The 15,158-nt window shown below is 44.1% G+C and overlaps 1 protein-coding gene and 1 long non-coding RNA gene across 3 annotated transcripts in view; both read left to right on the plus strand.

Moving 5' to 3' along the window:
- Window positions 1–15,158, plus strand: part of STX18 (syntaxin 18) — a 122,346-nt gene that overhangs the window by 2,446 nt on the left and 104,742 nt on the right. The window contains exon 1 of one of the 2 annotated variants that reach the window (XM_055589087.1): window positions 2,946–3,277. The exons of the other annotated variant lie outside the window; for it this stretch is intronic. Coding sequence (XP_055445062.1) covers window positions 3,110–3,277 — 168 coding nt within the window. The 5' untranslated portion in view covers window positions 2,946–3,109. Of the gene's footprint in view, window positions 1–2,945; window positions 3,278–15,158 lie in introns of those variants that run through there. 2 annotated transcript variants of the gene reach the window in all.
- On the plus strand, window positions 3,302–7,209 carry LOC129658106 (uncharacterized). Its single transcript, XR_008717269.1, has 2 exons — window positions 3,302–3,723; window positions 6,980–7,209. It is a non-coding gene; the product is annotated as an uncharacterized LOC129658106 (long non-coding RNA).

Consider the following 15,158-nt stretch of genomic DNA (forward strand, 5'->3'; position numbering starts at 1 on the left):
AAAATGCAGCATCTTTCATCTTATGGTCTGTGGGATACAAAAGATCTTTGTAACTTTTCTAGGAATTTGATGTGCTTGTGGTCACTTGTGGCTTTAGAGCCTGATGTCTTGAGTTCATTTGGGTCTCATCTCCATAATCCCCTTTGCTCTTTGCAAATGCAGACAAAAAAACTTAGACTTTTCTCCAGAACTTTTAACCAAAAAACCCAACCCCAACACACTACTCACTGAAGGTTTGCTGTAGTTTGGTCCCTCCCAGTCGAAAACCCTACACAATGGGCTACTCTCTCCTCTCCTGGACCCTTCCCTGGGTTCTGGTTCCTCCCTCCTACTCTTAATTCAATCCCGTTCATTTTATTACGAAGGGTGCTTTAACTCTTCTTTCCTTCTACTCTGCCCCAGGCTTACCTTCACAGAAGCCAGAGACTCAATGTCTCAATAAAACAAGGGGCTATTTCTGTGAGACAGAATCATTGGTAGAGATTTTGTAATTTCTTTCTCAATTTCTCTCCCTTACTCTGTTGGTAGAATAAAGCCATATTAAAATTTATTTTCGTCATACAGGAGGGCTGAAGTGGCTACAGTTTGGGTTTCAAATACTATTTTCCCTCTTCCTTTCAGGTACTTATGTACTTTCTAGACATCTATTTGCAATAAACTTATTTAACACAGAGGGCCTTAAATTTTTGGTCTCAGCAATGCTTCACACTCTTAAAAAATTACTAAGGGCTCTAAAACTATTTGTGTTGATGTGGGTTTTAGCTATAGGTACCTACTGTATTAGAAATGAAAACAAAACTTTCAAATATTCATTCAGTTAAAAACAAAGAATGCATACATCTTAATACAAGTGGCATTTGTGATTTTTTTTGGTGAAACAAATATATTACCAAAACAACTTAGTGAGAATTGTTTTATATTTTTGCAAATCTCTTTTAAAGTTTGGCTTAATAGAAGACAGCTGTTTTGCACAGTGTTTTGCACCATCACAAGCCACCCAGCCTCCAGGAAACCCAATTGTGCACAGTTCATGCAAGACAAAGAACTAAAAGACAAATGTATGGATGTGAGAGTTGGACTGTGAAGAAAGCTGAGCACTGAAGAATTGATGCTTTTGAACTGTGTGTTGGAGAAGACTCTTGAGAGTCCCTTGGACTGCAAGGAGATCCAACCAGTCCATTCTAAAGGAGATCAGTTCTGGGTGTTCTTTGGAAGGACTGATGCTAAAACTGAAACTCCAATACTTTGGCCACCTCATGCAAAGAGTTGACTCATTGGAAAAGACTCTAATGCTGGGAGGGATTGGGGGCAGGAGGAGAAGGGGACGACAGAGGATGAGATGGCTGGATGGCATCACCGACTCGATGGACATCAGTTTGAGTGAACTCTGGGAGTTGGTGATGGACAGGGAGGCCTGGCGTGCTGCAATTCATGGGGTCGAGAAGAGTCGGACACGACTGAGCGACTGAACTGAACTGATGAAAATTTTTATTTTGCCTACCACTATGGCAACCACATTTTAATACATATTCTAGCTGCGCATCCTCTCAAAAAGAAAACAAACGATGAAAACAAAGAGACCTTGAATTAAATCTGAACCTTGAACCAAACTGTAGAAAGAACTCATTGGCTAACGTGCAGTGAACTTAAATAACTAAGACTTAAGATGGTATATTTAAAAAGCATACGTGAGGATGAACAGAAACCAGCCAAACTCTTCTATCTTTGTCTCCAACTCATAAATTCCTACTCATTCTTCAAATCTGCTTTCTCTATAGAGTGATGCCTTCTCTATAGAGTGATGACTTCTCTATAGAGCTTTCCCCACTGTAATTAATAACAAGAATGATAGAAATAATGTTATTATTAATAAAGGTAACTAACTGTCATTGGTCTTGAGGAGTCAGTTCAGTTCAGTTCAGTCGCTCAGTCATGTCTGACTCTTTGCGACCCCATGGACTGCAGTACGCCAGGCCTCCCTGTCTATCACCAACTCCCGGAGTTTACTCAAACTCATGTCCATTGAGTTGGTGATGCCATCCAACCGTCTCATCCTCTGTCCTCCCCTTCTCCTCTCGCCTTCAATCCTTCCAAGCATCAGGGTCTTTTCAAATGAGCCAACTCTTCGCATCAGGTGGCCAAAGTATTGGAGTTTCAGCTTCAGCATTGGTCCTTCCAATGAACATTCAGGACCCATTTCCTTTAGGATGGACTGGTTGGATCTCTTTGCTGTGCAAGGGACTCTCAAGAATCTTCTCCAACACCACAGTTCAAAAGCATCAATTCATCAACGCTCAGCTTTCTTTATTGTCCAGCTCTCACAGCCATACATGACTACTGGAAAAACCACAGCCTTGACTAGACAGACATTTGTTGGCAAAGTAATGTCTCTGCTTTTTAATATGCTGTCTAGGTTGATCATAACTTTTCTTCCAAGGAGTAAGTGCCTTTTTATTTCAAGCAATAACAAAACAGTGCACGTGTTATCTCGCTTAACTTTCACATTAACACTGAGGAAGGTGCTGGCTTCTCTTTACAGATCAGGTGGGTAAAGACTGGAAAAGAAAGGCCTCTAGCTCTGTGCCCTGCACACCTGATCTGCCCTACCACTTACTGCACCCAGGTGGTCACCATCCATGTGCTTCGGTCCCGCACAAGGTGGGTCGATGAGGTCTGGGTCAGGCTGGGCCGCCTCCTACCCCGGCAACCCGCGCGGCCGGGCTCAGGCAATGCCCGGAGCCACGAGAAGGGATCCAGCTTCTCTATCCCCTAGCTCCTGAGGCCTGAACGCTGCAAGCGGCCTCGGGGAGCTCGGGACTCCGGGACCTTTCCTCGCGCAGCCAAGCCCGCCGAGGTTTGCCGGGAGGGGAACTGGAGCTGGTGTGAGCGTCGGCGAGGGAACCGGTTCACGCCCGCGGCCGAAGGCCGGAACCTTTCTCCTCTCTCCGCAGCAGCCCCGCTCTGCTCGGAACTGTTTTTCTCGCGTCGCTGTTGTCGGGCGGAAGGGTGCGGACACCGGAACGGTCCTCCAGCCGCCGGGTCGTCGCGCCGCGGTCGCCGGCTGCTGACGTGGGCCGGCTTGGTGGGGCAACGGTGGGCGCGGGTCGCCATGGCGGTGGACATCACACTGCTGTTCAGGGCCAGCGTCAAGACCGTGAAGACGCGCAACAAAGCACTGGGAGTGGCAGTGGGCGGCGGGGTGGAGGGCAGCCGCGACGAGCTGTTTCGCCGGAGCCCCAGGCCCAAAGACGACTTCTCCAGCCGAGCGCGCGAAGTGGTGAGCTGGTTGCTATGGAAACGGCGGGCTGGAGAGCTGAGGGCGCGGACCCCAAACCCGACTGTCTGTGTCTGGTAGAGCAGTGTGTCAAAGAAGAGCCTGGGGAAGGTGGTATGAAGAGGAGGGCGGGAGAGTTGGTTCCGGAGAGCTGACGGTTGTCGGGAAACGAACAGTCTTGGGTCTTCCCTGGTGCTCAGACGGTAAAGCGTCTGCCCGCAATGCGGGAGGACACAGGTTCGATCCCAGGGTCGGGAAGATCCCCTGGAGAAAGGAAAATGAAAACCCACTCCAGTACTGTTGCCTGGAAAATTCCATGGACGGAGGAGCGAGCCTTGTAGGCTACAGTCCATGGGCTCGCAGAGTGAACTTCACTTCATTTTGGGTCGAAGAATGGGGACGCATGTTGGGAACTCGGAATTCTGTCAAGTTCATGGCTGCTTCGTGAGGTAGTGATTTAGCTGTCATTCTGCAGACCTGAACGCCGGCGAGGCTTCCCCCATAGTCTTCCGCTTTCCTGTCGCAGCACTGACCGCCGTGTATTACTTCTTTGGTTTACTCGTCTCATCGCCTTCCCCTTCCCTGCCCCGCCTTGAGATCGCAGGTGGCTTTCAACTGATCTCTCACTTCCCCTTGCTTCTCGCAATAATAGATCAGGACTCAGGCTAGGAACCGGCTAGTTTAGGGTGATCTTTCACAAGCATGCTCTATTCCAGTCATCTAAACTCCTTTCTGTTTCCTGAACACAGCCGACTTACGTTCAGGAGAGCCGTGACCTACTCCTTAAGGGCAGGAACAGTGTTGACTTCACCGCAGAATCCCTAAAGCCTGACTCGTAACATTGCTTAGTAAGTGTTTGTTGAAGGAATGAATGAACAAATGGTTGTCTGTCTTCCCCGCTACACTGGAAACTCTGTAAGGGGAGAAAGAAAGTTTTCCAGGTTCACTTTTGTATCCTTGCCACCAAGGATGGATCTCGTTTTTGTGGAGCTTGAAGCTTATACAGTTCTGTCTGTCCTCTTTAAGAAATAGAAATCCAAAATTACAATAAAAGATTCAGAGCTTTGGGAGGTGCAAGGGAGGGGCCCTGAGGCTTAAACTTCTTGGTAAATCCACTTCTGTTTGATACACAGTGCATGCAGTGTCTGGTACTTTGTAGACACAGTTTTCAATGAATATATGTATGCATGAATTAGGGAGTGGCAGTTGGCAAAGGATATTCAAGCCTTGGAAGGAAAGTTGTTCCAGATGTATATATTCAGTCCATCAGAAAGCATCTATTAAGTGCCTACTTTCTGACCATCATTGTGTTAGAATAATGTGATTTAAAAGGAATGGTGGGCAGACATATTATCAAAAGAAATGTCGCAAAGCCTTGTAGATGTCATGTGGGACACAAAGGAGAGTGTGTTCAGTTAAACCTCAGGGCCAAGAGGCTTTGCAGAGGAGATGATGCCTGAAAAAAATCTTGTAGGACGAGTAGTTGGTTCCAGTGCAGACAGGGTGGAGAAGGGCCTCTGAGGCTAAGAGAAGCGTGTGCACAAAGGTGTGAAGCTAGATAATGTTATGCTCAACTTATTTATACTCAATGTGTGTCTACTGGTTGAATTACAGATTAGTAATGGCATTTCAGATTCTCGGAGGAGGAATTTTTCATAGCTGAACAACTCCAAACAGTGATAATTATGGCTCTTGGCAACGGGAGCTTGACTCATTTGGACTGTGGGATTAATGGGGATATTGGGAGTAGAAACTGGGTCTTGAATTTAGAAGAACTGGATTCCAGTCTGCTACTTAGAAGTGGGTGACCAGGGCAAGTCCTGTTATCTGTGTCTCACATCCCCTTTCTATAAAGTGGGCATGATAATACCCTACTTAACTGGTAAGCTAATTGTTAGGATCTTATGAGACCTTGTACATATCGTAAAGAGCTATAATGATTATTATTGTTCCTCTTCACCCCCTACCCTGATGCCAGGTAGGCCATTTAGACATATTTTCATCAGTGTCTTGAAACTTTATTCCTTACACCACTTACCTGTCTTGTACTTTCATTCTTTCTTGCAAAGGAAAACCAAGTCAGTTCATAAAGGAGTCTGAAAATCCTGTGCAGGTGCTGATACCATCACTAGAGGAGACAGCAGCTTTCCTGTCGAGGTGAAACTCGCCACAATAGCAAATGGGTGGCAAGCGGACAGCTCTTCCTCTCTCTCCCCATCCCTGGGACCGTGGAAGCTGGTGTTAATTTCCCAGCAGATCCCTTTTGCTCAGAATCCCATGCAACACTGCCCCAGGCAGCTATTACCAGTTGTTGGATCTGACATTCAAGTTGAAATTTACTGACATCCTATCTAATATATATTAATAGTAAAAATGGAATCTGTATGCCTAAAGCAGAACCATGGGCTTTTTTTCTCTTTAGTACTTAAAAGGACCTGAAGTTTGTGTTGTTCAGGCTTCTCATTTTGTAGATGGGCAAACTAATACTCAGGTAAGTAAAATGCCTTGCCCAGAGTAATAATTAATGAGGTCAAAGGGCAGAGCCAGAGGAAGAAGCCAGGTCCTTTGACCCCAGTTGAATGTTGTTTATTTCCCATCCCATACATGCATTTCCACTCTAATTTTAAACCAAAAATTCCTTAGCTGAGTTTCTTCTTCCTGAATTAATACTGAATTCATAACTGGATACTGAATAAGATTTGGAGCAGAAAGTCCTGAATTTGAATGCCTCCTATTTACTGCAAGACCTTGGGAAAGTTATTTGACCTCAATTTCCTCACTTCTAAAATAGAGCAAGTCATAGCAACTTGATAAGGTGGTTATGCAGATGAAATGAGAAAAGGTGTGCAAGTGCTTGCATGAGTGTGACTTGTTCTGGTTGCACGTAAGGGTGACCTCGTGTAAACTACCTGGAGGAGCAAATGGTAACCCACTCCAGCATTCTTGCCTGGAAAATCCCAGGGACAGAGGAGCCTGGTGGGCTACAGTCCATGGGGTTGCACTAAGAGTCAGACATGACTGAGCAACTGAGCACCCAGCACTGTGTAAACCAACCCGAGCAAAATAGGAATGTTTTGGCTTATACACCTGGGAAACATAGGAAGGAGCTTCTTTCTTTAGGTCTTATCCATAAAACTCCAGAAAAGGGCTCTAGTTGGTTCTGCTTGGGTCCTGAGCCCTCGTTAGAAAGTCATTCAGTTGTGTCTGACTCTTTGTGACCCCCATGGACTGTAGGCCACCAGGCTCCTCTGTTCATGGGATTCTTCAAGGAAGAATACTGGAGTGGGTTGCCATTCCCTTCTCCAGGGGATCTTGCCAACCCAGGGAATGAACCCAGGTCTCCTGCATCGCAGGCAGATTCTTTAGCATCTGAGCCATCAGGGAAGCCCTCCTTATGGCTTGGCCAATAGATGGGTTGAATGCTGTGATGGATGCCCCACCAGAACCTTAGAAAAGGGAATACTGTGTCTAAAAATCAGGGAATAAGGGATACTGGGCAGGCAAAACCAATGCAGATGTTCTATCTAGTCTCTAGCACAGTGCCTGACCTGCTTTCACGTTACGTGTCTGGTCTTCAGCTCCGTGGGGAAGAAAAAAACTAGAATTGTGGGAGTTTGTAATGACAGGCTTCATGCGGAAATGTGTCCTGAGGTGCCTCCTACGGGGCAGCTCTTTAATTCTCTTATTAATTTATAAAAATTACAGAGGCCAGGAGAGGCAACATGCAGTAAAACAAGACACCTCCAAAACTTGAGTGTGCATGAACAGCGGGAGCCAGCCTACAGGACGTCAGGAGACCTGTGTCCTGGCCCACGTTCAGCCACGAGGGACAGACAGCCTGGTCTTTCTGCGCCTCAGTGTCCACCTTGGTAAAACTGACAGCTTAGGCCACGACTGTAGTGATTTCTTATAAAGCAGAGATAACCTAAGATAAACATCGGCTCTGAGTATTTGTTGGGAATTCTGTTTTCAGATCAAGCATGCCCGTGAGTTTTTCTTTGTTCATTATACATTGCTTTTGTGAAAGCCAAGTGTCACTTTTTTTATTTTTGTAGGAGTGCATTATCTTGAGTTCCTGACTTCAAATCAGACTTCTTACAGTAGCCCAAAGGCAAATGGTCTGCTCCCTGCTACCGTCCCGAGCGCCTCTCCTCTTACCCTGCTCCAGCTGCCCTGATTTCCTCGCTGTCCTCACACCCTCCAGGCACATCCCCACCTCAGGCCCTTTGTGCGTGCCCTCAACCTGGAGCGCTTCTCTCCTAGATGCCACGTGATTGGTCGTTAGGCCTCTGCTCATGTGTTGCCTCAGTGATCCCTCCCTCCACTGCCCTGTGTGAAATAGTATCCTTTTTCTCTCCTTTACTCTGCTTTATTCCTATTATTTAACATACTGTGTATCCATTGACCTGTTTATCCACTGGAGCATATACTTTATGAAAACAAAGACTCCTTCGGTTTTAGAGCAGTGCAGGATAGGTTCTCAGTAAATGTTTCTTGAATTAATGAATGAATGTTATTTACTGTGTCACTTTGCTTTGAATTTTGGAGCTGGTTGATCTCTGTCTGAGGCCCCTTCCAGTTCCAGAAAATGTGTGAGCCTAACATGATTCCTTCATATTATATAGCATGTGTGTGCACACTTAGGGGCCTCCCTGGTGGCTCAGATGGTGAAGAATCCACCTGCGACGAAGGAGACTCCGGTTCCCTCTCTGGGTTGGGAAGATCCCCTGAAGGAGGAAACGGCAACCCACTTCAGTATTCTTACCTGGGAAATGGTGTGGACAGAGAAGCCTGGTGGGCCACAGTCCATGGGGTTTCAAAGAGTCAGATATTACTGAATGACTGACATGCACACACATACACTTAATCCCGTGTCTGGAGTAAACATTGAATAAGTAGTAGCTTTTATTATTAAGATTTAGTTCCTGCCTCAGGGAGTTTATAGTCAAATGGGGAAGCGGACACATAAAGACCACAGCAACTCAAGTGGAAGTGAAAACTGTAACACCAAACATTGGTACCCCAGGGCCTTCTCAGTTTTCTTCTGAGATGTAGTGTTGACCTTGAATGCCAGTCTTTGGAGCCATAAGTGAATCTGGGAATAGGATTATTATCCAGAGTAGTAGTAGTATTATCCAGAGTAGCTGGAAATAGACTTTATTCAAGGACTGAATATAGTTCTACTTAAATAGAGTGTCAGTTGAGGAGAGCATGGTTCAAAGAAGCAGTATCAGGCAACAGGTGCTACAGTCAGTGAGAAGCTTCAGATAGGGCCTCACAGGACAGGAATAGACCAGGAGACAGTGTAGATTTAGGAGGCAGGCTCCAAACACAATGTAGTCTGTTAAATCATATAGACTTTTTAAAAATTAATGCAGAATTCCTTTTGCAACTGATATAAAGAGCTGTTTTGTCTAAGGCTGGGATGAAAGGGCTGGGAAAAGAGAATTTAATTAGTCAGCTGCCTCTCCACCGTCCCCCCCTTCTCCTTGAGGATCCTCTTTGGAACCACCTGTAGGGCTCAGAGAGACACAGTCTCACTGTGTTAATGTTCTTTAGGACCTCTTTTAACTTCATGATGCTGTGTTTTTATGGATCTTAATAACCAAGTGTAAACTGTAAGCGGGACTCAGTGCCAGAGACTTTTTATGATATAAATAGTGAATCCTTTGTGGGGACTGCACTTATGAATTTTTCCAGCGCTTATGAAGACTGTAGCTTTCGAAATTACATTTATTCAATACTAATTGGTTTATTCCATCTCCTGTAATCATTGGACTCCTGATAGGTGTCAGTCATTGTGGGGACATTAAAAAGTTATGACATCTGTGTCCTGGCTTTTAGGAAATACAGATGCTTCTGCTGCTGCTAAGTCACTTCAGTCGTGTCCGACTCTGTGCGACTCCATAGACGGCAGCCCACTAGGCTCCCCTGTCCCTGGGATTCTCCAGGCAAGAACACTGGAGTGGGTTGCCATTTCCTTCTCCAATGCATGAAAGTGAAAAGGGAAAGTGAAGTCGCTCAGTCGTGTCCTACTTTTAATGACCTCATGGACTGCAGCCTACCAGGCTCCTCCGTCCATGGGATTTTCCAGGCAAGAGTACTGGAGTGGGGTGCCATTGCCTTCTCTGAGGAAATACAGATGAAGGGTAACTAAAGCTCCTTGAGGGAGAATCAGTGGAAAAACAAACCAGACTTTGAAGGACAAGAACCATTCTACCAGACAAAAGAAGGGGATTAAACCACCTTCCTGGCAGAGGAGGGGCTGTGAGCGAGGGCGCTGGTGTTGAAGAGCAGGGTGACGAGGGGGGGCAAGGGCAATGCTGGTGCGGCTGGAGCCCGTCCCTGGGGGCCTGGGAGAGGGGCGGGGAGGCAGGGGAAGAGGCTGTGCTGGATGAGGTTAGAGCGGAGGTCGACCAGCTTTGGGCCACAGGCCACATCCAGCCGCAGCCAGTTTTTATAAATGAGGTTTCAGTGGAATGCAATCATATTCATTTTAGGCTATGGATGCTTTTGTGCTATACTGACAGAACGTTGGCTAGACCTTGGGCAACAGCATCGTCAGCAATGCTGAGGAATTTGGACTTTATGCTCGAAGCGGTGTGAGCAGAGGCAGGAGAGTTCATATTTGTATTTTAAGATGATCAGCAATATTGCAGATGGGTTTGGAGTGTTAACATGACTGACGTAGAAAAGCTCATTAGGAGGCTGTTGCCGTGATCCAGGTGAGAGCTGATGAGCTAGCGCATGGAGTAATGACTGGATGAAGGAGATATCTAGAAAGTGGCTCTTTTAAAAATGTAGCAGTTGGTGGGGTTAGAAAGAAGAGGTAGAACAATTCCCAGCTTTCTAGTTGGAAAGTTTCATGGTGATAGATACCACAACGTTTTCTTCAAGATTAGAGTCAGATGCCAGTTACTCATGGCTTTGCTTTCTCAGTTCTAAACAGTGGAGAATAGATCCATGGAGCCCAGAGGATGGAAGTTTTATTGAGACAACAGTGAAAGCATTAGTTGGTCACTCATGTCCGACTCTTTGTGACCCCATAGACTGTAGCCCGCCAGGCTTCTCTGTCCATGGAATTCTCTAGGCAAGAATACTGGAGTGGGCTGCTGTTCCCTTTTCCAGGGGATCTTCCTGACCTAGGGACCCAGGTCCCCCGCATTACAGGTGGATTCTTTACCGCTGAGCCACCGGGGAAGCCCATTGAGACAACAGGTGGTGGGTGACTCCGCAGTGGCATTGCTTCTTGGAAAAGCTGGATTGGAGAGCATAGCTGGAACCAAGTGGGGTCCTCTAGCTTTGTCATACTTAGAACGTGGAGATGGTTGAATCTTTAAAATAGACACCTAGTACATGTGCCCAGCCATTACCTCACAAATCCAGCAAACACTGGGCTGTGCCTCATTATGGCGGCAGACACAAGGCAAGTCCACGGCACCAGACTGCAGATGGGGCTATTCAGCAGGGCCCATTAGGGGCTTCCCTTGTGGCTCAGCTGGTAAAGAATCCGCCTGCAATGTGGGAGACCTGGGTTCCATCCCTGGGTTGGGAAGATCCCCTGGAGAAGGGAAAGGCTACCCACTCCAGTATTCGGGCCTGGAGAATTCCATGAACTGTATAGTCCATGGGGTCGCAAAGAGTTGGACACGACTGAGCGACTTTCACATTTAGACTCCAGGATCTTATACAGACTTGTTTTCAATTGTGCTTTCTTTCTTCTTGAAAGAAATTCATCTTTGTGGTAATGATTGTATCACTTATGTATTCTACATACATATTGTAGGAGTTTGATTCTCAGGGATAGTCATCAGTTAACTTTCTTCTTTATTCCAAGAAAAATCTGGAAAGGGTCAAAGAGTTCCCTCTCTTCTCAGTTTGTCGTTGGCAGGTAAACAGTTCAGTGTATGACCTACTAGGATAGGGCTGCCCAAACAGGTCCTCTCAGGGTGACTTTTGGAATGAGTTCTTCTGTCCAGGGTCTGATTCTGTCTTGCAGACCCGAGAACCAGATTTGTCCACATACCAAGGAAAGAACCATTTTCAGGGCAGGTATCAACGGAGCTCACACCAGCTTGTGTACAAGACAGAATACTAGATTGTTCATTTACTTTGAGTGCTATAACTAATACTCAGAAGGATCCAAATTTTGGAAAGTCAATTATTTTTGAACTTCTATAGGTCCGGAACTCTGTTGAGGGCTTTACATACCTGATCTCAATTAATTTTTCTCTGTTTAGAGGGATAGAAGTATAATATTATTAAGTGATTTTACAATGTTGATTGTATCATGAATAATATAATTCTAGAATTCATACGAACTTGATGTTTGAGGTTTCTTGTTACATGGAAATCTTTATGGGCTCCCTCTGGTGGCAAAGTATCAGTGACGTTTACAATGGTTAATTATGGCTTGTGTTATGAAAAACTTACTGTGTTTTAAACATATTAACTTTAAAATTGATGTAAGAAGAGGCCCCATCTGAACCCTCTAAAAGAAAGTGAATAAACCAGAGAAGTGAAAGTATAATGTGTTGAATGAACTCATATAACTCGGCTATGAAAAGCTTGCCGCACACTTGTAATTTTAAACTCAGCAGTACTTTTTTCTTCCTGACTTTCAGGTTCTCAGAGTCTATAAATACTAGAATCAGTCCTCTACTTGCCACAGTCTAACATACGCCTATTTGTCAGAACTTTCTTACAGAGCTCATAAGCTATATTTAACCAAGAGAAGTGAGTCTTTTCATTTCATAATATTGTACACGTTCCTGTTCACTTTTTTGGACACATGATAAGAAAATCCTGGTTAAAATCAACGTTTGTTTTTTATAGCCTAAGTAGAAATGACAGGTTGCTGCATATCTTGGCTGGGAGAAATTGAGAAAGGAATTAAAAAGCGTAAGTTTTGAGTTATAAATACTTTGGGACTTTGCCAATAATTAATTATCTGATCTTGGAGAACTCACCTAACCTCTATTTCTGGTTTTTTGTTTGCCTTTTTTTTCCCCCCACTTTACTTGTTTATTTAATGAGGAACTTTCACTAGATTATCATTAAGAATCTTTCCATGATCAGTACTCTTCTTTCTGAAAGTCCCAGAATGTATTTTTAAATGCTTTTTATAGTACCTGGTGATATTCCTCCCTGACTTTCTGTGTACTTAGAATTTTTCACCTAGATTAAAAGAAAAAAAATTTGTTTTTCAGAGTTCTCATTTGGTATGTTTCCACAAATGTATTTGATTTAGTAGTGATTATGTACTCTTGTAATGGGTTTTATCAGTGGGGTATGTTTTTCAAGTTGACTGATTTTGAAATCTGACTATAAAAATAGTAAATGCTCATTGAACAGGATAGAAAAGAAAGTGAAGTTCACATATACTACTTATGGCCAGAAATAACCACTGTTTTAATTTTGGTATATATTTTTTTCAGACATTTTTCTTATTAAAAAAAAAAACAGAATTTTTCTACAATACTGTTTTCTAGCCCCCCCTCCTCTTTTTTTTTTTTTTTTTTTTTTTTTTGTCTTATCTTGCCTTCTTTCAGTTCAGTTCAGTTCAGTTCAGTCGCTCAGTCGTGTCCCACTCTTCTCGACCCCATGAATCGCAGCACACCAGGCCTCCCTGTCCATCACCAACTCCCGGAGTTCACTCAAACTGATGTCCATTGAGTCGGTGATAACCATCCAGCCATCTCATCCTCTGTTGTCCCCTTCTCCTCCTGCCCCCAATCCCTCCCAGCATCGGAGTCTTTTCCAATGAGTCAACTCTTCGCATGAGGTGGCGAGTTTCAGCTTTAGCATCAGTCCTTCCAGTGAACACCCAGGACTGATTTCCTTTAGGAAGGACTGCTTGGATCTCCTTGCAGTCCAAGGGACTCTCAAGAGTCTTCTCCAACACCACAGTTCAAAAGCATCAATTCTTCAGTGCTCAGCTTTCTTCACAGTCCAACTCTCACATCCATACATGACATATGGAAAAACCATAGCCTTGACTAGACGGACCTTTGTTGGCAAAGTAATGTCTCTGCTTTTGAATATGCTATCTAGGTTGGTCATAACTTTCCTTCCAAGGAGTAAGCATCTTTTAATTTCATGGCTACAATCACCATCTGCAGTGATTTTGGAGCCCCCCAAAACAAAAGTCTGACATGGTTTCCACTGTTTCCCCATCTATTTCCCATGAAATGATGGGACCAGATGCCATGATCTTAGTTTTCTGAATGTTGAGCTTTAAGCCAACTTTCCCACTCTCCTCTTTCACTTTCATCAAGAGGCTTTTTAGTTCCTCTTCACTTTCTGCCATAAGGGTGGTGCATATCTGAGGTTGATACCACCTCAGATATCTGCATATCTGAGGTTATTGATATTTCTCCCAGCAATCTTGATTCCAGCTTGTGCTTCTTCCAGCCCAGCGTTTCTCATGGTGTACTCTGCATATAAGTTAAATAAGCAGGGTGACAATATACAGCCTTGATGTACTCCTTTTCCTATTTGGAACCAGTCTGTTGTTCCATGTCCAGTTCTAACTGTTGCTTCCTGATCTGCATATAGGTTTCTCAAGAGGCAGGTCAGGTGGTCTGGTAGTCCCATCTCTTTAAGAATTTTCCACAGTTTATTGTGATCCACACATTCAAATGCTTTGGCATAGTCAATAAAGCAGAAATAGATGTTTTTCTGCAACTCTCTTGCTTTTTCCATGGTCCAGCGGATGTCAGCAATTTGATCTCTGGTTCCTCTGCCTTTTCCAAAACCAGCTTGAACATCAGGAGTCATGGTTCACATGTTGCTGAAGCCTGGTTTGGAGAATTTTGAGCATTACTTTACTACCGTGTGAGATGAGTGCATTTGTATGGTATTTTGAGCATTCTTTGGCATTGCCTTTCTTTGGGATTGGAATGAAAACTGACCTTTTACCGTCCTGTGGCCACTGCTGAGTTTTCCAAATTTGCTCGCATATTGAGTGCAGCACTTTCACAGCATCATCTTTCAGGATTTGAAATAGCTCAACTGGAATTCCATCACCTCCACTAGCTTTGTTCATAGTGATGCTTTCTAAGGCCCACTTGACTTCACATTCCAGGATGTCTGGCTCTAGGTCAGTGATCACACCATCGTGATCATCTTGGTTGTGAAGATCTTTTTTGTACTTTTTTGCCGCCTTTACCTAATAACATATCGTGAAATTTTTTCTATGTCAATACATATTGTTCTTGCTGCCAATTTATTTGGCTGCATAACCATTAAAAAATAACACTGCAGAATAAAAATATCTTACCTAAAAAAATAATTCTATTCCATAATTTATTTGATACTTAGGCTGGTTTTAGTTTATCACTATTTTAAACAGTACATTTTTACCAAATTTGTTTCAAATTTATAAACTCTCAAGATGAAAGGCAAAATGTATATCATTTCACTTGTTTTCTGTTTAATCTTTTCCCAAATATAAAGATTTGGATGCCCCAAGATGATGAAAAGTATCCCTAATTTGGAGAGAAATGCTAAATGTATTAGAACTTATTTCGGTGCTGGGCATGGGGGGAATAGAAAAGGGGTAGGGGTAGGTAGGTAATAATGAGGAGCAGGCTAATCAGGAAAATTTTGACATGGAACCAGAGCCTTGAAAGGCAAGTAAAACTGGTAGGTGGTGAGCATGAGTGTGGTGCGTTTCAGCGACACTAAGGACACAGATAACAGGGCCAGTAGCTGCTTCTTGGTCGGTGGTGTGAAACAAACTTGGGGAGGTGCTTTATGGCCTACAGACTATAGAAGGCCCCCTGAGCTTTTATACAGAATAAATGTACAAGAATCAGTGGCCATCCAAATCTAATGACCACTTAAAATCTAGTGAAATCACTTATGGTAGTAACAAAAAGCA

This window comes from Bubalus kerabau, chromosome 7 (genome assembly GCF_029407905.1).
Source record: "Bubalus kerabau isolate K-KA32 ecotype Philippines breed swamp buffalo chromosome 7, PCC_UOA_SB_1v2, whole genome shotgun sequence".
In the NCBI taxonomy this organism is placed as follows: Eukaryota; Metazoa; Chordata; class Mammalia; order Artiodactyla; family Bovidae; genus Bubalus; species Bubalus kerabau.